General features: G+C 42.0%; 1 protein-coding gene across 1 annotated transcript; it reads left to right on the forward strand.

Annotated features, from left to right (window-relative positions):
* The first annotated feature begins 13,737 nt into the window (after positions 1-13,737).
* Positions 13,738-18,567, forward strand: Sap18 (Sin3A associated protein 18). The gene is made up of 4 exons (XM_048442039.3): positions 13,738-13,898; positions 14,016-14,125; positions 17,734-17,856; positions 18,162-18,567. Exons 1-4 carry the CDS (start codon positions 13,770-13,772, stop codon positions 18,313-18,315), a joined length of 516 nt encoding a protein of 171 aa, XP_048297996.1. The 5' UTR covers positions 13,738-13,769; the 3' UTR covers positions 18,316-18,567.
* Positions 18,568-21,944: the final 3,377 nt, after the last annotated feature.

The following is a 21,944-nucleotide window of genomic DNA, read 5'->3' on the forward strand; positions in this document are numbered from 1 at the left end:
GAGGTGACAGCTTGCAGTTCAGAGGTTCAGTCTATTATCATCACGATAGATAGACATGGTGCTGGTAGCTGAGAGTCTATATCTTGCAACAGGAAGGTGACTGACACACTGGGCAGTATCTTGAGCATAGGAATGCTCAAAGCCCACCCCCACAGTGATATACTTCCTTCAACAAGGCCACACCCACTCCAACAAAGTCACACCTCTTAATAGTGTCACTCCCTATGAGGTTATGGGGGTCAATTACATTCAAACTACCACATATGCCACCATATACATGTGGTGTATACACACTCACACACAGATATGAACTGAGACAGAGACAAGACAGAAACAAAGACAGAGAGAGAAATGTGGAAAAAAATTAATTTCATAAACCCATCATTTCACAACTGTGTCCCCCAAAATAAGCAGGTTGACCTTCTGAGCCAACTAATTTAGAATATGAGGGTTTTCTCACACCCAGCACTTTAATCTACTGGTATGGGAAGCCCGATTGTATATGTGTTGATTTTATTAGTTAATGAATAAATCTGTTTTGGCCAGTGGTTTAGCAGAAGTAGAGCTAGACGGGGAAAACTAAACTGAATGCTGGGAGAAAGAAGGCGGAGTCAGTGAGATGCCATGTAGCCACCGCCAGAGACAGATGCACCGGAACTTTGCCAGTAGGCCACAAGCCTCGTGGTAAATATAAATTAATAGAAATGGGTTAAATCAAGATGTAAGAGTTAGCCAATAAGAAGCTAGAGCTAATGTGTCAAGCAGTGATTTAATTAATATGGTTTCTCCATGGTTATTTCAGGGCTGAGCAGCCGGGAACAAACAAGCGGGCTCCTCCAACAATCTACTGCTATTTCAGTCAGCAACTGCAGCTCCACAGTCACTGACCTGCTTCTGTAGCAGCAGCCTGGTCACTCGGGCTATGGCCTGGCAGGAACTCTGCTTTTGCAGGCACTGGCTATGTCACTGCTGCCACATAGAGCTTTTAATTCAATCTCTATCATTCTAGTTATCCAGACTCGGATATAGACTTCTAGTTATAAGACTCGGAAGTCAAATACTAGTACAGGGAGGTTGAGAACCAACTAGCTGACCGTCTCTCTTTGCCGGCTTCTCCGAAAGAGAGAGGTCTTCCCTCTGCCAAAACAACAATGAAAAAAACCTCACCTTACTCAAAGCCCCTCCCTACTACTCCCAGTGCACCCCTCTACCATCTTCCAGACTCCCTGACTCTCTATGATGGCTTTCTGTCGACTACTTGCTACCTGGGCCTGCTGACCCAAGGTTGATTTTATTTATTTATGCAAATGCAAACTCAGGGTTCACAGTGTGATCAAGTACCCACAACAAGAGAGTGTGTCTGTTGTGTAACATGGAATAGCAGTTCCTTGTGTTGCACTGACCCCTATCATAAAATTATTTTTGCTGCTACTTCATAACTGCAAGTTTGCTACTCTTATGCATCATAATGTAAATATCTGATATGCAGGATCTCTGAGAGTCAGTCCCTGGGAAAGGGGTCATGACCCACAGGTTGAGAAGTAGGGCTCTGGACAATAGAAAACTGCCTTTTCCCTCTCAGTGACAGTCAGGTGCTCTGCCGGGGATGCTTGTTTATGCCTCTTTGAGACAGAATCCCCCAACGTTGTGCTCATGAGTTCTGCATGCTCTGTTGCCCACAGATGTACCTGGAAGAAAGAGGATCATTTTAGGAACATGAGAAGGAACAATAATCCTCCAGGGATACACAAACGCATGGCCTCAAACTTTTCTATATCAAAACATCAATGGATAAGACATTTCATTTGGTCTGGACAGGAACACACTCTGCCTCGTGTTCTCAAAGGCTCTCTGTTGTCAGAAAGAATCCATCCTTTTACATCTTAACTGTAAGAAATTGCAGTGGCTGAGAAACCTCCCACTGTGTATTCTGTTTTTAATTAGGCTAATCTGCCTTTTCCTTATCCATGTTGCTGAGGGGCATATAAAAAAGATGGAGTTCAAAAAGGAAGTAGAAAATTGACATATTCCTATAACTCTGATGTTTCCTTTTTAATTTAAAAATTATGATACAGTTTTGACAGAATTCACTTGATCATTTTAACCCTTAGGAGGTATGTAATTTAGTGTCATTTAGTGGACTCACAGTGTTGTACAACCAATACAATCCGTATCTAGAAGTCCTCATCATTTCAAACACAAACTCCGCTCCTAATGCAATAGTGGCCCACTGCACCCACACTAAGCTCTTGGTAACCTTCATTCTACTTGTGTTATGAATCTGACTATTCCAAGTGCCCATGTGCGTAAAATCCTGTTTGTCCATTGTCCTGGTTGCTTCAATTACCTTCTTTTTACAGCTCATTTGCACAGTAGCAAATACCTTCTTTCCTTCTTTCCTCTCTCCCTTCCTCCCTTTCTTCCTTCCTATTATTTATTTATTCATTTTTAATTTATTTATTCATTCAGACAGGGTTTCTCTGTGTATAGCACTACCTGTCCTTGAACTCGCTCTGTAGACCAGGCTGGCCTCAAACTCAGAGAACCACCTGCCTCTGACTTGTGGGATTAAAGCATCACCGCGCCCAGCCTGCACATGTTTTTTCCTCTGTGAACATGATTGATTGGGACTTTCTAGAGTGACTCTTGTGGCTAATGCTGCTGTACACACTTATGAAGTGTCTGCTCAAGTCCCTGCTATAATTCCTAGGACTACATTCCGGAAGCCTAATGCATCTTTGTGTAAATTCTAAATAAATACATAATACACAGAGAGAGCTTGCATACACCTGAAGACTGTTGTGTAGAGCTGCCCCAACAAGGCTGAAGAGGCCAAAAGTGATCTTATCATTCTCTAAAGTAATTTGCTGTTGTATTTGTGCCTGCTCACACGTGTGTGGAGGCCAGGGGACAGTTTTGTGCATTCCATCTTCTTTTTCCCACCATTATTTGGTGTGGGAGAATTGTCTGTAATCTGTCAATCATATTTTAAATAAATGCTGATTGGCCAGGCAGGAAGTATAGGTGGGGAAAACCAGACAGGAAGTAGAGGTGATGCAATGAGAACAGAAGAATTCTGGGAAGCAGGAAGCTCCCTCCGCCATTCCTGCCCAGATCACCGAAGAAGCAACATGTGAGCTGACAGCTGGAAAATGTACTGAGCCATGTGGCTAACACAGACAAGAATTATGGGTTACCGTAAGATGTAAAAATTGGTTCATAAGAAGACTGAGCTAATGGGCCAATCAGTTTATAATCTTATGGAGTCCTGTGTGTGATTTTCTTTGTGGCCTTGCCAGTTGTGGGGTACTGGGCAGGACAGATACCCCAACAAGCTGGCCCTCATGTTACAATTATTGAGCTCACGTCACCAAGCTTGCTCAGCAATCTTTACAACCTGATCCTAATTCCCTGGATAACAGCTGCAGATTTACTGCCATGTGGTATTGGGAAAGGTCATTTTAGTGAACAATGGGTTATTTGGAAAAGTCCCCCAAGGAAAACTGGTATCTAGGGAATGAACTCTTCTCCATTATCACCAACAAAAGGTGAAGCATGATTAATGAAAACTCAGAGACAGATAATGGGATTCAACCTGAAGACCAGAAAGGCAAAACAGCCAGCCACTAGTTCTTACCTTGACCTCAGTCCAAAATTGGGGATTCTGCCTCTTGGAATCCTCAGAATGAGACTGAGACTTAGAGCTGTCTCCTCCCATTTTATATCTTCTCTAATTCTGGGACTAAGGGCATGCACCATTGCTGCCTGGCTTCTGTGGCAAGATAGTGTGGCTACTGGGATTAAAGGTGTGTGTCATGGTGTCTACTGTGATTAAAGGTGTGTGTTGTTGTGGCTACTGGGATTAAAGGTGTGTGTCATGGTGTCTACTGTGATTAAAGGTGTGTGTTGTTGTGGCTACTGGGATTAAAGGTGTGTGTCATTGCTGCCTTGTCTGTAAGGCTGTCCATTGTGACTGTTTTATTTTTCTGATCTTCAGGCAAGCTTTATTTATTAAAACACAAATGAAATGCCACTACAAAAGGCTTTGAGTTTCTTCCTTTTCGCAGCTACAGAATTTTCCTTTTTAACTGATTGGTTAACAGTGCCCTCCTGTGTTTGCATCTTTCCATTATGAGCACATCAAAACAGGTTTACAATTAGAATCATTTAACAGAAGGAATTTAAATTTCATTTAAAAATGAACATGGCCTGCCTGCTGAATCTTATCCTAAGCACGTTTTTAAAAACCAAAATTTTGACAGTGAACCGAATCTCAGAGATTAATGAAAATCCACACCCTGTCTAATGTCCAAAGCACAGTCTGGTACCACAGAACTTTTAAAATGATAAAGTCTTTAAAGACTAATAATGAACAGCTAACTGACAGGATTAATGCCATTGAAAATCAAAAGTTACCTGAAAAAATAATACTACTGAAAAGAATAACATTAATTTGACAGACAAAATTCAATCCATGTCAAAGGGTACTGAGAAATTATCTGAAAGAATTTATACTCTAGAATTTGACAATCAAAGACTGTTAAAAGTTATGATCGGTTAGAACAGATAGAGTATCTCTCTAGGAAGGCAATCTGCATGCTATCTAAATAATGTCCAAAAATGAGGTGTTATCTTTAAAGGAAAAACTTCATATCTTAGAATCACATGTGCAGAATGAGGACCAGAGGTTAGGTACCTTAATGAAATCATTAGAAATGCATACAGGTCAAGAGATTCAGGATTTACAAAAGATATCAGTAAATAGATTTGAAAAAAATTGAGGAAATTATTGGAGCTGATGAGCAGGGAAAGAAGGTACAAGGATAGGATTTAACATTGCCAGTACCTGTCAGGCTCAGAGATGACTAATGCAGGGTTTTACCTTCCTACTCTGTAATCAACTCTGAAAAAACAACAAGTTCTAAATGCCCAAAAAGATCCAAAGAATGTAGATGGATACCTATAGGTATGAAAGCTCAGAAAGACATGAAACAAGCAGTAGTGTCCTGTGGCCTGCATTCCACATTTGTTAGGGAAATGGTAAAGACATGGGCTTCCAGCAATAAGGAAACCCCACACGATTGGCTTCAGTTAGTTTCAGTGGTCCTTGAAGATGGGCCAAAATTACTATGGAAATGCTATTAGTAAGAAGAGGCAAAGATTTTTAAAACAACAGTGAAAAACAAAAGGACTTGAGGCTTCTCAAGATCAAATTCCTGGTGAGGGCACTTATGCTGACCCATAGGATCAAGTTCTTTACAATGAACAAATCTTGTCCCTACACAGCAGTCTTAAATGGCAGGATTCAAGAACCAGAAAAATGAATTGAATCATATACCAGGGTTAAACAGGGCCAGAGACAACCCTTTCATGACTTTTTATAAAGATTAACTAAGGCTGTACAAATAAGATAACAGACCCAGAAGCTAGACAAGTACTTATAGAATCTCTGGCTTTTGAATATGCCAACTTAGAATGCAAAAAGATACGTGTGCCTTTAAAGGTTAGATCAGCACCAGTGGATGAATAGATCCTGCATACAATGAACATTGAGACATGTGGCTATACTATTGAGTCTTGGGTAGGAGAAGCAATTTCCAAAGGTATGAGGAGACATCAAAATGCCAATGTTTTAATTGTGATAGAATAGGACATCTGAGAAGGGATTTTAGACAAGGAATTCCTAGAAATAATGTCTCCTCTGGGAATGGCAAAAATAAAAGGTATCAACCTTCTGGATTATGTAGGAAGTATGCCAAGGCTGCCATTGGACCAATGAATGCAAATCAACAAAAGACAGACAAGGCAACCCAATTCCATTAGGAAACTTTTTGGGGGGCCTCTCACAGGCCCCCAAGTCAAACATGGTCCAGTCATTCCCAGTCACTGTGGAGGACATGCTTCACCAGGGAAATTAAAAAATTCATTGCCTGCTGTAAAAAAACATACTGCTCTGGATGATGGAATAAACATGGAGGATAAATAAAAAAAATTCCAATGGGAAATAGGAAGTGTATGTTTTGGCAGACTTTTATAAATGATCAAAGACCAAAGTTAAGAGTGTATATAAATAACAGTGTAATTGAGGGATTACTATGCACGGCATCCAAATTGGTCTCTTCAAGAGGCAGAGTTTCAATTCCTAGGAATTGGAACCCTATCTCAAGTGAAACAAAGCATGAGATGGGTTGAATGCATATTGTTAGAAGGACAGAGTGGAAGGCTGAGGCCACATGTAGCTAATATTGCAGTAAATGTATGGTGTCATGACCTGCTGCAGCAATGGAATACCCAGATTAACATTCCTGTAGTCCCCAAAACTCATGTTTCTGGGAAGGATTTTATAAGGTACTATACACAAAGGTCACTAGCCATTCAGGCTGTACAAGAACACAAAGCAACTAGCAAACCTTTAGAGGTACTGACGGCCCTATCTTTAAAATGGTTAACTGAGAAACTAATATGGGTTTAACAATGGCCTTTATTAGATGACAACTACAGGCTTTAGAACAGCTGGTACAGGAGCAGCTAGATGCTCACCATATTGAAGAAACAATCAGCCCTTGTAGTTCTCCTGTATTTGTTGTTAAAAAGAAATCTGGAAAATGGAGAATGGCGACAGATATAAGAGCTGAAATTTGATCTATGGGCCCTCTACAATCTGGAATTCCCCTGCCTTCTTTATTACCAAAAGGATGGCCTCTCATAGTTATTGATTTAAAGAATTGTTTCTTCACTATACCTTTACAACAAAAGGACAGAGAAAAATTTGCCTTTACAGGATACCATTGGACCATCCTCCCACAGGGAATGCTCAATAGCCCTACCCTGTGCCAATACTTTGCAAGTCAGCCATTGGAAATAATATATAAACAAATTCCTAAATCTATAATTTACCATTACATAGATGATATTTTGCTATCTGATTCAAACATAGATGATTTAGAAAGAATGTTTGAAGAAGTAAAGAAAGTTTTGCCAAAATGGGGATTACAAATTGCTCCTAAAAAATACAAAGAGGAGATTTTGTCAATTACCTAAGTTATAAAATAGGTTTACAGAAAATTAAAATACAAAAGACACAGATTAGGAGAGACTAAATGCAGACTCTTAATGACTTTCAGAGATTGTTAGGAGACATTTTCAGTCTATGACCAGCTGTTGGGATAGCACTTGATCTAATAGTTCATTTAAACAAAACCTTAGATGGTGACATTGACTTCAATAGTCCCAGGGAATTGACAGCTGAAACTGAAAAGAAATTGATTGTCATTGAAGAGGAATTACAGGAGGCACACATGGACATGGTAAATCCAAATCTTAATTGCATTCTAGTCATATTGCCTTCCAGAATTTCCCCTATAGGAATTTTAATGCAAAGGGAAGATATTATCTTAGAATGAATCTTTTTTACCATATAAACCAAGTAAAAAATTAATACTTGTGTGTAAAAGGTCTCTGAATGAATTATAAGAGGAAAATTGAGACTTTGTCAACTAGCAGGAATAGACCCAGCAGAGATTATAGTGCCTTTTACTACTGATGAAATTTAAAAATTATGGGAAGACAATGAACCCTGGCAAAGAGTTTGTGCTAGTTTTTAAGGAGAGATTAATAGTAATTATCCCAAAAGTGATAGAATTAACCTTATAAAGAGAACTACTTGGATCCCTTTCCACACTGTACATGACACACCAATAACTGAGTATTGAATGAGCCTGTTCATTCTATACTGATGCAAATAAATCAGGAAAGGTGGGTTACAAATCAGAAGATTCAAGTAAGGTAGAACAAAGCCCTTATAATTCTGTTCAAAAGACACAATTAAATGCTTTTCTCATGATACTAAGGGATTTTAATGAACCTCTCAATATAGTTACTGATTCACAATATGCAGAAAGAGTTGTCTTGCATATTGAAACCACTGAATTTATACCAGATGATACAGAATTGACATCATTATTCATTCAGGTGCAAGATATACTCAGGAATAGGCTTTGTCCTATATACATAGCACACATCTGATCCCATACAGGTCTGCCAGGTCCTCTAGAACAAGGCAATGCAGAAATTGATCGATTATTGATTAGAAGTGTGCTGAAGGTCTCAGAATTTCATAAAAAATTATGTCAATAGCAAAAGTTTAAAGAAAAAGTTTCCAGGCTGGAGAGATGGCTCAGAAGTTAAGAGCACTGACTCCTCTTCCAGAGGTTTGGAGTTCAATTCCCAGCAACTACATGGTGGCTCACAACCATCTGTAATGAGATCTGGTGCCCTCTTCTGGCCTGCAGGCATACATGCAGACAGAACACTATATCCATAATAAATAAATCTTTAAAAAAAAAAAGAAAAAAGTTTCCTATTACATGGCAACAAGCTAAGGAGATTATAAAGAGATGCCCTACTTGCTCTTTCTATAACCAAACTCCACTACCTGCAGGGACTAACCGAAAGGATACTCAAAGGAATAAAATCTGGCAGATGGATGTGTTCCACTTTGCAGATTTTGTAAAATTAAAATATGTACACCACACCATTGACACTTATTCAGGTTTCCAATTGGCAACTGCTTTGATCTCAGAAAAGGCTGATTCAGCAATCACACATTTATTAAAAGTTATGGCCATCATGGGTATACCTGCACAAATAAAGACAGATAATGGTCCAGCATATGTCTCTAAGAAAATAAGACCACTTTTGCTTATTATTATATAAGGCATATTACAGGTATACCACACAATCCTACAGGTCAGGCAGTTATAGAAAAAGCAAATCTAAGTATAAAAGATACATTACACAAACAGAAAGGGATGGAAAACACCCCCAGAAATAGATTGCATAATGCTTTATTAATCTTGAATTTTCTTAATGCTAATGAGAAAGGAACAACAGCAACAGAAAGACATTGGATAATAATAAAAAAAAAACTTCTGAATTAAATCATCCAGTGTATTTCAAGAATGTGTTGACTTCACAATGGAAACCAGGAGATGTGCTACATTGGGGGAGGGGTCTTGCTCTTGTTTCCACAGGAGAAGAAAAGCTATGGATGTCATCAAAATTAATAAAGATTTGGTTTGAAAAAGAGAAACCTCTTTAGAAAGAGAAATGACTGCTTATCAACACAGGTGACAGCCATTCAGATGGTAAAGAAATCTCATAAGGGTTAGGACAGAGTTCTGTTCTTATCTTTGCAGGAAAATATTCATCTTCAAAAAGTCAAGAGATCTTGGACATCTTGATGCCTAAAGAGGAAGAGATAATTATCTAGATAGGATCACCAAGCAAAGAGAATTATCACTTATGAGAACAGGTCATCTGAGGGTAAGAATCTCTGGATATATATATATATATATATATATATATATATATATATATATATATATATACACACTGCCTACTGGAATAATAGTCATGACTCACTTAAAAATAAAAGTAGGCCTTAGAGTTGGACAACGGCTCGATCCTTCTCTAAATCCAAGCATGTTGTTAAAAGAAAAATTCAGAGTTTTTGTCTCATGTCAGGAGCTGTCTGGTATGGGACAGAAAGAAGAGAGAATTCAGAAAAATTTTTACTTTTCTCCATACCTATTTTGTCAATATCATATCTTTCATTGAATATATGTCTATATAAATCATGTTTAAGTTTTCCACAATGAACAATGAATTTCCCTGCAGTAATCTTTGAAGTTTCCAGGAAGAAGATGGGATGCCACAACGACTCCATCAGGTTGATATGATGTCATGATGCTGATAGTGCTACTATAAGACTGGCTTTGGGACCAGCTGCTCAAGATGGTTCCAACTTGGTTAGCTGAAATGACGAATCTTTTTACAACGTTATGGTCAGAGCTCCAAATAGGAACCTCAGAAAAACCCTACTGAATACTCAGAGACTATTTGCAGTCTTACCAGACAGTAATCTTGAACTTTAACCATCATTTTACTTTCACAGGATCCCATAGAAAGAACATCTCTCCCATGACAGCTGGAAGTAATTCTAGAAGACAATGTCCCCTCTTATCCCAGGGTCACTCTTATCCCAGGTTGGCCTTAAATTCATAGCAATCTTTCTATATTAGCCTCCTAACTACAGGTATCATAGCTGTATGTTATCACTCACAGCTTAAATCCATTCAGATAATAGTCTTAAAGGTATGATGGCACACATTTTAATCCTGGCACTTGGGAGACAGAGGCAGGTGAATCTCTGTTCAAGGCTAACCTGGTCTACAGAGTGAGTTCAAGGATAACCAGGACTACACAGATAAACCCTGTCTCAAAAAAAATAAACAAAACAAAAAGCCCAACAAAGGAAAGAAAGGAACTTTCATCAAATACTGTAAAGTCAGTGATGCTATGGTTTAGATTGTAAATGTTACTCAAAAAGTACTCAGTGGGGCGGTGGTGGCACACACACACACACACACACACACACAGAGAGAGAGAGAGAGAGAGAGAGAGAGAGAGAGAGAGAGAGAGAAGAGAGAAGAGAGAAGGAGAAGAGAAAGCTTGGTTTTATTGATTTTATAAGGTCTGTGACTCCAGAGAGCCCTGGCTAATAGACCGCTGGCACTGGGGTTGAACCCAGGGTCTCCTAGGTGTTAGCTGAGTACTCTGTCGCCCCACTAACTCCCGGCCCAGTGGGTTTTAGTTTTGAGACTCTATCCCTATGTAGTTTGGCCTGACTTTGACCTGGTTGTGTAGCTCAGGCTAGCTCTGAATTTGCCATCCTCCTGCTTCAGTTTTCCAGTGCTGGCAGTTCAGGCTGATCCCCACTATGCTTTGAATGTTGAGAAGTTTTTATAGACTATCGTGTTCAGTAGCCGTGACTGAGTGGTTAAGACATGGGATTAGAATATAGTGTTCGACAATTCAATGAATTACTATCCTATTGATAGGCATAGACTGTTCCTGCTAGTTTTACGTAGCCCAGGTTGGCCTCAAACTCACTATGTAGCTAAAGATGACCCTGGACTCATGATTCTCCTTCAGTCTGTCTCCTAAGTGCTGTGATTACAGACAGACAGATATAGATATAGATATATGGATGGATGGATAGATAGATCGATAGATACATAGATAGATAGATAGATAGATAGATAGATAGATAGATAGATAGATAGATAGATAGATGGATGGATGTATAGTCTCATGTAGTCCAGGATGGATGTGAATTTGCTGTGTAGCCAAGGGTGTTCTTGAACTCCGGATCTTCCTGCCTCCACCTCCCAAGAGAACTGGGACTACCTGACAAAGTTACTTGCATTAAGTCTTCTGGTGTGTCAGAGGCAGTAATTCTCTGTGCATTTCAGGGCCAGCCTGGTCATCGTCGTTGTTGTTGTCGTCACTGCCGCCTCCGCCTCCTTCTCCTCCCCCTCCTCCTCTTCTTCTTCCTCTTCCTCCTCCTCTTCTTCTTTTTTGGCTTTTTGAGACAGGGTTTCTCTGTAGCTTTGGAGCCTGTTCTGGAACTAGCTTTTGTAGACCATGCTGGTCTTGAACTCACAGAGATCTCCCTGCCTCTACCTCTCAAGTGCTGGGATTAAAGGTGTGCACCACCACCACCACCCGGCTTCAGCCTGGTCTTCATAGTAAGAAACTATCTAACAAAAACAAACAACAAACAAAACAAAAATCCACTCCCACAAAGCCCCATATTGGCGTTTTAAATAATAAGAACTCTTTCCAGATTTGATGGAGAGACAAGACGTCCTGAGATGGATTTTAGCTGATCGTGTCCTTTCATATAAAAGTGGTCACCTCACGGTGGAGGATGCAGCACGAATAATAAAACCCAGAGACAGAAATTGTGGTTCAACCAGAAAATCAGAAAAGCAAGGCAGCCAAGCCACTAGAGAAGTCTCACCTCTACCAAGGTTCTCTCCTCCCATTTTATATGCCCTCTAGTGCTGAGATTAAAAGCAGGTGACTTCCAAACACTGGGATTAAAGGTGTGTGTCACCATTGCCTGATCTCTAGTGGCTTTAGCTTTGCCTCTGGTCCTCAGGCAAGTTTTGTTTATCAAAGTACAAATAATACTCCACTATAGTAGGAAGCTGGAATATAGTGGGGTTCCAGCAAACATCCCCAGAAACAAGAAAATCCCTTCCATTAGAGATGTCTCTACGAGGGGAGGATCTCTAAATTTAGCAGGTTAGTGAAGATACTAGATGGGAAATTAGGTTGAAATTTAGCAAGTTAATCCTATTGTCCCACCCTGCCTTGGTTCTATTAACCACGAGGAACCCAGCGGTTTGGGCAAGGAGGTCCTAGATAGAGGATGTAAGGCCTGACTGATCCTTTCTACCAGAGCAACCTCTGCCTGGAGTTAAGAACATTCGTCATCCTTTTTAAAGATTTGGTTTATGTGCATGGGCATTTTGACTGCTAGAATGTCTGTGTACCACGTGCATGTAGTACCTGAGGAAGCAGAGGAGGGCATCAGACCCTCTGGAACTGAAGTTACAGATAGCCATGTGGGTGTTGTGAACCCCTCTGGTCCTCTGGAAGAACAGCAATGAAGAGCATTGTTATCATGTCTTGGGGCATACTCCGGGAAAGATTTCCTCTGGAGTCTAAACACCAAGAAGTGGTTTGTTAGGTCGAGGGGATGAATATCAAATAACCCTATGTAATCCAAAGTGTGTGAACCGGCTTGCCTTCCCACCACAGTGGGACTGACTATTGTTAGTTTCTAATTTTTGCCAGCATAGCAGCACATTCAATTTGTTTTGAAAATCTATTAAAATCGCTCACTACAGCTTTGACAAGCATTCTGGACTAATAATGAGCTTCAGACCCATATACGCTTGTTGTTACTTCAGATTTCATTTTCAAAGCAACTGTCCAGTTTGTTCTAAAACCCATTTCTTCAGAGGGGCTCTTTTTTGTTTGGCTGGTTTAGACTCTGGAGAGTCGCTTTCACAATCACGTGCCTCACAGATACTGTCTGGTGCTATGTGGGTTACTTTTTCTCTGTATAGCATGTTGTGAAGGTTTTATCAACCAATCTTTGCCAGTATATACTTTAGTACATATTTCTAGTCACGGATCCAGAAGATGGTTTAGGCTATTCCCTGCCAAAGCTCCTGCTTTTGCACTTCATTCCGGGTTTTGATTCACTCTTTTTGTTTGCTTTTGGAGTTTCGTTTTGTTTTGTTTTTAAGACATGGTCTCTCTACAGAGCCCTGGCTGTCCTGCGCAGGCCAGGCTGACCTCGAACTCACAGAGCTTCGCTTGCCTCTGCCTCCGAGTTGAAGGCAAGGACTCTCCACTGCCGGGCCTGATTGACTTGAATTTTGTGTGACATACGATGAGTCCAGTTCATTCCCTTCCCCAATACAGACTCTTTCACCACTTCTTACAGAAAAAGCATTTCTCTGCTGGCCCTGCAGTACCTGTCTACTTTAGGGGTCCCCGCCCCTTTTATCATCAAAGTCAGTACCTTGCTCATATTTTTTAACACATTACCTGAATGTTCTTAAGATTTTCATGTTCTCTACATATTTTCATCACTCCGTATGAAAATGCCACGTTAAGCTGACTTGGGCTGTGGACAGACCCGTAAAGAAAACAACTAAGACACAACTTTCCTAGAGACGGCGCGCAGACCACCGCGCATGCGTGTGTCCCGCCCCCCTCCCCAGGGTAACACGCAGGCGCGCCCAGGCTACACTCACAGGGAAGTGCGCCTGCGCTGACCGACGCCCCGCCCTGCCAGTCGCCCGCTATAAAACCTCGCGCCTTTCCTCGCGAGAAACGACTAGCTCATGCTCGCGGCAGGGGTCGGAGGTCAGGGCGAGCGTCTCCCGGGCCGAAGGAGGAAGATGGCGGTGGAATCGCGCGTTACCCAGGAGGAGATTAAGAAGGAGCCCGAGAAGCCGATCGACCGCGAGAAGGTGCGGGCGGCGGGCCGCTGCGGGGCAGAGGCAGGCGGGCGGGCGGGCGCGGCCTGCGGGCGGGTGGGCGGGAAGGCCAAGTGGCGCGGCCGGGGCTGACTCCCCGCTTCTCCCCAGACCTGTCCGCTCCTGCTGCGGGTCTTCACCACTAACAACGGCCGCCACCACCGGATGGACGAGTTCTCCCGTGGGAACGTGCCCTCGAGCGAGCTGCAGATCTACACCTGGTGAGCCGCGCGGGACTGGGGCCTGGCGGGCTGCGCCCCTGGGGACCGAGCTCTTCCCCCGCCTCGAAAGGCTTTAGGGAGCGGCGAGGAAACGTTAGGGTGGAACGGACGAACCGGCCTGGCTCCCGCCATATGGCTACCGGGTACAGAAACACCGTAGGTCGTTGAAAATGCCACGGCGAGATGGGAGACTATCGGGAGTTGCGTGTTGCTTGGTGTACTCAAGAGCGTTGACACTGAGAAGCCTTAAGTATCGCAGCACCAGCAAACCCGAGTCCTTTCTGCCCTGGCACTCGGTGTGCAAACGTTTGGTGATGGTTCAGTGAAGACGGCTGCCCACTCAGCTAGGACCATACAAGCTTTGTGGCGGGTTAACATCGTAATGGCTTTTGGAAAGCAGTACAAGCTAATTTTAATATATTTTTCTTGTCGTAAAATGTAACAGGAAATTTGCCTCTTTAACTTTTTAACTTTTAAAATCTTCTCACACACTTCACAACTAGAATCTCTGCACCTGTTAAGCAAACAGTAATTTCTTGTTATTGGTGGATCTATGTTCGAGGCCAGCCTGGTCTACGTGGCGAAGTCCCCAGCCATGGCTACACAGAGACCCCATCTCAAACACACCCCCAAAAACAAAAGGTAGAGATTGAACTTATAGGGAAGAAATATTCAGAAATGGCTTAATAATGTAAGCCACTTTACAAATATTAAAATTCCATGTCTTCCCAACAACTAAGATTTTCAATTTGCCAGTACTTTCCTTAACACCCTGAGCTTGTAACGAACTGCCTTTCTGCACAGAGCACAGCTTTTCTGAGGCCACCTCTCTGTATCTGTAGGGATTGTTCGAGTCAATAAAAAAAGAATGGAGTGTTTTACTTGGAAGCTGTGTGCATCCTTCAGTTTTATCCTTACGACTTTTGGCTGGTAATTCAGGCCCACTCAGACTCATCGAGCCTGTTTAAGTTTTAAAAAGTCGCCTCCAAACAAAAGAAAATTAGTTATCTCACCTCATAGTTTATCACAGCGTTGAAGTTCACTGAAGGCAAAATTTAAATTTTCAGAGTTAATTGCAGAATAGAATATGAATTCTGAGAAAGTAAAATTCAACTGCAGAATTGCATAAGAAGGTCACAGTGAGAGTCTCTCCGTCTGAAGTTTTACAACTCTGACTACACACTCTCTGTGTACAGCTCTTCTGAGTAAATAAAACTTTATGTGAAGTATACACAGCATGAACTATATATTTTTGTGTCATAGTTTCAGTATATGCTGTCTTTCAATTTTTAATTTATTTTTTATGTATATGGATGTTTTACCTGCGTGTATTTGCACCACATGAATGTCTGGTGCCCATTGAGGGTAGAAGTGGGTGTGTACGATCCCTGGAGTTACATAGGGTTGTAAGCTGTCATGTTAGTGCTGGGAATTGGAACAACAGAAGCATCAGGTTCACTTAACTGCTGAGCCAGCTCTTAAGCACCCCGCTCCCCAACCCCTGGCAGTGGTGGTGCCCACTGCACTTGAAGGGGAGAGGCAGGCGAATTGAGTTTGAGGCCAACCTGGTGTACAACTGACCATGACAGCAGTGAGTTGTAGAACAGCAGGAGAGCCAGGGCTGTTACACAGAGAAATCCTGTCTCAAAAAAAGAAAAAGACAAAGGTTTTTTGGGTTCTGAAGAGAGAGCTGAGTGGATAATAGTGCTCACAGGGGGCCAGAGTTCAGTTCCGGCACCCATGTTGGGGAGCTCATGACAGCCTCTATCTCCAGCTCTAGGGTCATCCAGCGCACTCCTCTGGCTCACATAGACATTAGGCACATGCATGGTGCACATAACATATATGCAAGTAGAATACTCATACACATAAAACAAATGTTTTCCAAAATCCCTCTTTAATTCTGTATTTTAATGTGCAGAGAGACCCCAGTGATTATTTTTTTGATGGGTAAGAATTGTACTATATTTCATTGCATTTTAGAAAGCAATAGGTATGCATTCTTGCAATGCATAAAGTGGCCCTTGGTCTGGAACATTCCCATTGGAAAAGGTAGGGGTACCTTCCAGTCTGTTTCTAGAAATATCATTCCCTGTTCTGGGCTTGTATACTTCTTTATTCTGCTTGTGTGCGCACGCATATGTGACCACCATTGCTCTGCCTGTTCCCAGTGGGGAGGAAACAGGTGGACCATGTCTATAGTGAGGTAAGGATGCCAGCTTGGGGGAGCCTTTGCTGATCTAACTTGAGTTTTTGTGAGCAAAGTATTTATAATAATACAATTAATGTCTTTCTTGGTGACTGACACCTACAAGCCACGTACTAGCTTGATGACAGGCTGGGACTTAAAAGATGCCAGGCATTGGCATCCTGTGCTATACTGTGTATGCAGGGAGACTCTCCCCTAGAGGTGACAACAGGTGGCACTCCACAGCATTTATAGATTGGAGCTGAGGGTGTAGCTCAGTGGTAGGTTGCTTGGCTGTAAGAACTCAGCACAGCTGAACATGGTGGGGAACGGATTTTCATCTGTGTTTAAGAGCTAGAATGGAAAGGCTTAATTAGGGCAAGCTGGGGCAGCTAAATGAGTGGGTTGTTTTAATCAGACTAGCAGAAAGGAGCCTATAGTTTCTCTTAAAGTTTCATGTTCTTGACTTTAGGATTCCTATTTTTAAAAATCATTTTTTATTATTTTGTGTTGTGCAGTGTGCAAGTACTACAACATTTGTAGAAGTCTGAGGGCATCTTTTGGAATATCTTCTCTCCACATTTACTTGAGAATTCTGGGGATTGAACCCAAGACAGCAGGCTTGTGCAGCAAGTGGCTTTACCTACTGAGCCATCTCACTGGCAAATTTTCATTACACTTTTGTGTGTATATGTGGCATATGGGAGTGTCATGGTACATGTGTGGAGGTAGAGGACAGGATGTGGGAGTTACACCTGTCTTTCCATGATGTGGGTTCCTTGGATCGAATTTGGGTCATCAGGCTTGGCAGCAAGCACCTTTCCCTGCTAAGCCATCTTCTGCCTCCATCATTAAGATTCTATGAGAGAACGAGAAATTGCATATCCTTATGAAGATGCTATCCCTGCACATTGATTCTAAGATGCATTCTGATTTCAAGGGCTGTAATGTATGAGAGATTATTTATTTTAGAAATTAGACTGTGTAGTTGAATAACTTGGACTGGTTTTTCTTGTAGGTAAGTACATCACTGAGCCAGGTGATGTTATGTAGCGTCAGAAGAGTTATGTGGGAATCTCTTTAATCTCTTGTAGCAAGATTAATTTATTGATGTTTTTAGTATTGAGGACAACACAGGACATATTCAGAGGCAAGTTAATTTATTATTTAATGTGTGTTTGTGCATAGTACACGAAATGCTTGAGGAGGTCAGAGGACAGCTGTGGAATTGGTTCTCTCCTGACCTTCACTTGGGTTGACACAGGTAGCCAGGACTGTGCAGCAGATTGCCTTTTCCATGCCAGCCATCTTGCTGTAAATCATAGTGCAAGGCCTGGAGTATGAGTGGAGAATGTACTATGTGCTGTTTTATGTCCTTGTTATACTAATGTTTATTAATCATATCTTTTCAAAAAATTAGGATGGATGCAACCCTGAAAGAACTGACTAGCTTAGTAAAGGAAGTCTACCCAGAAGCCAGAAAGAAGGGCACACACTTCAATTTTGCAATTGTTTTTATGGATCTTAAAAGACCTGGATATCGGTAGGTGACTTGTTACTTTAATTCCTGTAATCCCTGGACTTTGCAAGAATTTTCCCCTACCCCGATCTTTTGTCAAGAGGACGTTATCAGTCTGTCTGAGGCTTTTCAGTGTTGGAATTACAGTCCTGGTTTTGGGATGGGATAATATCTTTAGTGGCAGTGGTGGTGTCTTTAAGTTTATATTCAGAGCTCAAGTGCTTACATTTTGGAAATTTGTTGTGTATAGATTATTCCCTGTTCTCTGTGGTCTGTACTGTTTACTGATGCATTTCTAGTCTATTAACAGTTGACTTCCTTTCCGACAGAGTTAAGGAGATTGGCAGCACCATGTCTGGCAGGAAGGGCACTGATGACTCCATGACCCTGCAGTCACAGAAGTTCCAAATAGGGGATTATCTGGACATAGCCATCACTCCTCCAAATCGGGCACCTCCTTCAGGACGGATGAGACCGTACTAAATTCTATTGACTTTCTTGAAGTTATTTTTCAGCCAGTTTGTAAAATAAACTTACTTAATCTTTTCCTCCCTTGAACCTTGCCATTAAGCCTTTAAATTTTAAGCAAATTGTAACACATTTATTTAGGAATTAGAGTTGGATGTACTTTGGTATATTAAAGAAAATGTATGTTTTAAACCCTTCTGTAAAATATGAAGAAAAGTGCTCTTAGCATTCTGTGTAAAGCTATTGTGAAATACATGTGTGCAATTAGCCCATTTGTGAAAGTTAATGGTGACCTGGGAGCAGTCTCAACCCATGGATTTTTACTAAGCGGCAGAAGGCATTTTAAGCCCTAAAGAGGCAGAACAAGAAAGCCATGGCGTTTGTATAAAATGGTGCAGTATGTTTGTGGCCTTAGACTAGAGGCCTGTGTGAATAAGACAAGTTGAAGAAGCTATCTTGTGTTGGAAAAGATTGGTACACTTAGGTGACACAGGATAAAGTAGCTGACGAGAGCTGGAGAGATGGCTTGGGTTAAGAAAACTTGTTGCTCTTGCAGAGGACCCAGGTCCTATTCCCAGCATCTGCGTGATGGCTCACATTCTAACTCCAGTCCTAGGGGATGAGACCCCTTCTCTAGACCTCAGCATCAAGCATGTAGTGTAGAGAGGAAATGACTCGGTCTGGGCTACAGTCATTTACCTTCAAGAGCTGAGAATGGAGGGAGAAAGGAAGCCAGTCCTGCGGGAGAACTGTGAAACCTAGTGCCTGCAGGGCAGCCAAGATGGACTAGGTGACATTTGCTTCAGTACTAGATGTGTTGGTGTGCATGCTGGCACGTGTGTGAAGGGCAAGTGAGGAGGGAGAGCTAAATAGTTACTGACACGGAGAGCTGGGCTTGTCCTACTGCTTTCTAGCTTTTGTGGGGCAGTTTAGCTGTGCCAGGTGCCATCTCCAAACCCCCATGGCTGAGGTGCAGTGTTGACTCCTGTCCACTGGTAAGGCTGTGCCTGCTTGAGTTCAAGGCAGGCATTTAGAATAACTGACCCTGCTTTATTGAATTCACACACAATTAGAAACTCCAATCTTAAAAAATCATGGTAGTTTCCACTTTCAAGTTGGTTAAGAGAGCAGAATGCCTGCCTGCCAGGTTTGTTGTCATAAACACTCGCCAGTGGCTATGATTTCCTAGGGTTGGCAATGAAATAAACTTCTCAAAGTATTTATTCCATTGGGATTGCTGACCAAGTGACCATTCTCTGAAGACTAAAAAAATCCCTGATTTTTCTCCCAAATAAGGAAATTCCTAGGGGCAGTAAGCTAAAACCTAATAAAATGTCGTTTATTTGGAGGAGGGGAGTGTGAACTAGGACGACTTTGGGAGCTGGCTCTCTGCTTCCACCGTTGAGTCCCTAGGTTGTTGCTCTGGGCAGCAGGCGCCTTTACCCACCGAGCCATCTCACTAGCCCAAAGTGCATCTTAACAATTTTGTTATTTTATATATATGAGTATTTGCCTACATATATGTGCACCACATATATGAATGGTCTTTTCAGAGATCAGAGGGTACTGTCAATTATGGACTAGTTGTGAGTCTGCATGTGGATACCAGGAACCAAGAGGGGTCCTCTGCAAAAGCAACAAGTGCTCTCTCTCTAGCCCTTGGTTTTGTATACCAGACTGGCCTAGAATTCGAAGAAATGACCTGCCTCTGCTTTCTATACCGGGTCAAAGGCATGTGAGACCACATCTAGTACAAAGAACATTTTTAATAATACCAAACACTTCAGTCACTTTAATAAGCAATTAATTCACCTGGAAAGGTCCTGTGGTGATACTTTTTGGTTTTGTTTTCCAAAATGGTTTCTTTGAGAAGACCAGGCTGTCGTGAACTAGCTCTGTAGACCATGCTGGCCTTGAACTCATGTATCTGCCTGCCTCCACCTCCCGAGTGCTGCAATTAAAGGGGTGCGTCACTATTCACCATGCATGGCCAGGCAACTGAGAGCTTGGCACACACCAGCTATCAGTTGTTTCCAAAGGGGGAAGGACTGCCTGTCCCTCTGCTCCGCACTGTAGGTTGCTGAGATGTCCTAACCCTATTCAGCAGCTTTTCACCACTTCCAAGGAAACTTCATGTACAGCAACTAAATTAAATAATAAACGTTTTTAAGATGGTGTCTCTACTGTAGTCCTGCAACTCTGTGTAGATCAGGATGACCTTGAACACCTGACCGTCCTGCTATTGGACTTATAGGTTTAGTTATACCCAACTAAAATTAGAATGAACGAGGTGAACTTTCAGATAGTAATTAGAAGCTGGCAGAAAACTTGGTGTTTCTGATTCTCTCCACTCAAGTTTTCCAGCAGTGACAACAGGTGACTTAAATACAAAGAGACAGACCCTTAAAAAAATGTAAGGAAGGGGCTGGAGAGATGGCTCAGTGGTTTAATAGCATTGCCTGCTCTTCCAAAGGTCCTGAGTTCAATTCCCAGCAACCACATGGTGGCTCACAACCATCTGTAATGAGGTCTGGTGCCCTCTTCTGTCCTGCAGACATACACACAGAATATTGTATACATAATAAATAAATAAATAAAAAAAATGTAAGGAAAAGAATGTCATGAAAAGATAATTGCTGAAAGTATGTGGTACAATTCTGGAGACTAAGCTTGTCCATCTCCAAGAAGCGCTGCAGTGCACATTTTTGTGATGCTAGGAATCAAATGCAAGGTCCTTCGTGTTAGGCAAGCACTGCCACTGAGTTACACCCCAGGCTTCTCACCCGTAGTCAAGAGTTGAAGATGAGGTAGACATGTCAGGGTACATAACCTAGGTGAGAACTGAGAAGATTCCAGATTTTCGAGATTAGAGTTTTGCAAACAGTATAAAACAGGATGAGGAAAATGCCTGTTTCTTCATCTGAAATGCCACTTACCTAACTCGTGTAAGAATTACAGCATTTAGAACTGAAACTGACAATAAGTTAACAAGCAAGGATTCAGTGGGTAGCCCCTGTGGAGATGAACATGAGTTTATACTTGCATATACAGAAGTTCTAGTGTGACAGATGATGCACCACCAGCTGGGCTGGGATCTAGGACCAGTCCTCCACTACTCTTCATTGTTTACAGTCACAAACTCCAAGTAGAGGTGTATGACTATTTATATGGGAAGTCTGAGACCAGCTCACAATGGAAGTGTCTCACCTCCATCTCGCCAGGGCATGTGTGGGCTGTGTCCAGGTAGACTCACCATGTATGGCTCCAGGTGTGCCTCTATACATTCTACCTAGCACTGGGTCAGAGATTGCAATGCTGCTTGGTTGAGCTGTAAGTTCTTTGTTTTTTGTTTTGTTTTTCAAGACAGGGTTTCCTGTGTATCTGGTTGTCCTGGAACTCGCTTTGTAGACCAGACTGGCCTCAAACTTAAAGAGATCCACCTGTCTCTGCCTCCTGAGTGCTGGGATTGAAGGCGTGCGCCACCACTGCCTGGCAATCCATTCATAAGTGTAGAGAAAGTCTAACAACAGCTGTCCATTGCTGGAAGACGGAAAAGAATGAAGCAGAGTAGGCAGGAAAAAAATTCTAGGCAGAGCAGCCAATTTGTAAGACCCAAGGCAGGAAGCTGAAGACTGTTGTGGCCA

Source organism: Myodes glareolus, chromosome 12 (assembly GCF_982192425.1).
Source record: "Myodes glareolus chromosome 12, mMyoGla1.1, whole genome shotgun sequence".
NCBI classification, from domain to species: domain Eukaryota; kingdom Metazoa; phylum Chordata; class Mammalia; order Rodentia; family Cricetidae; genus Myodes; species Myodes glareolus.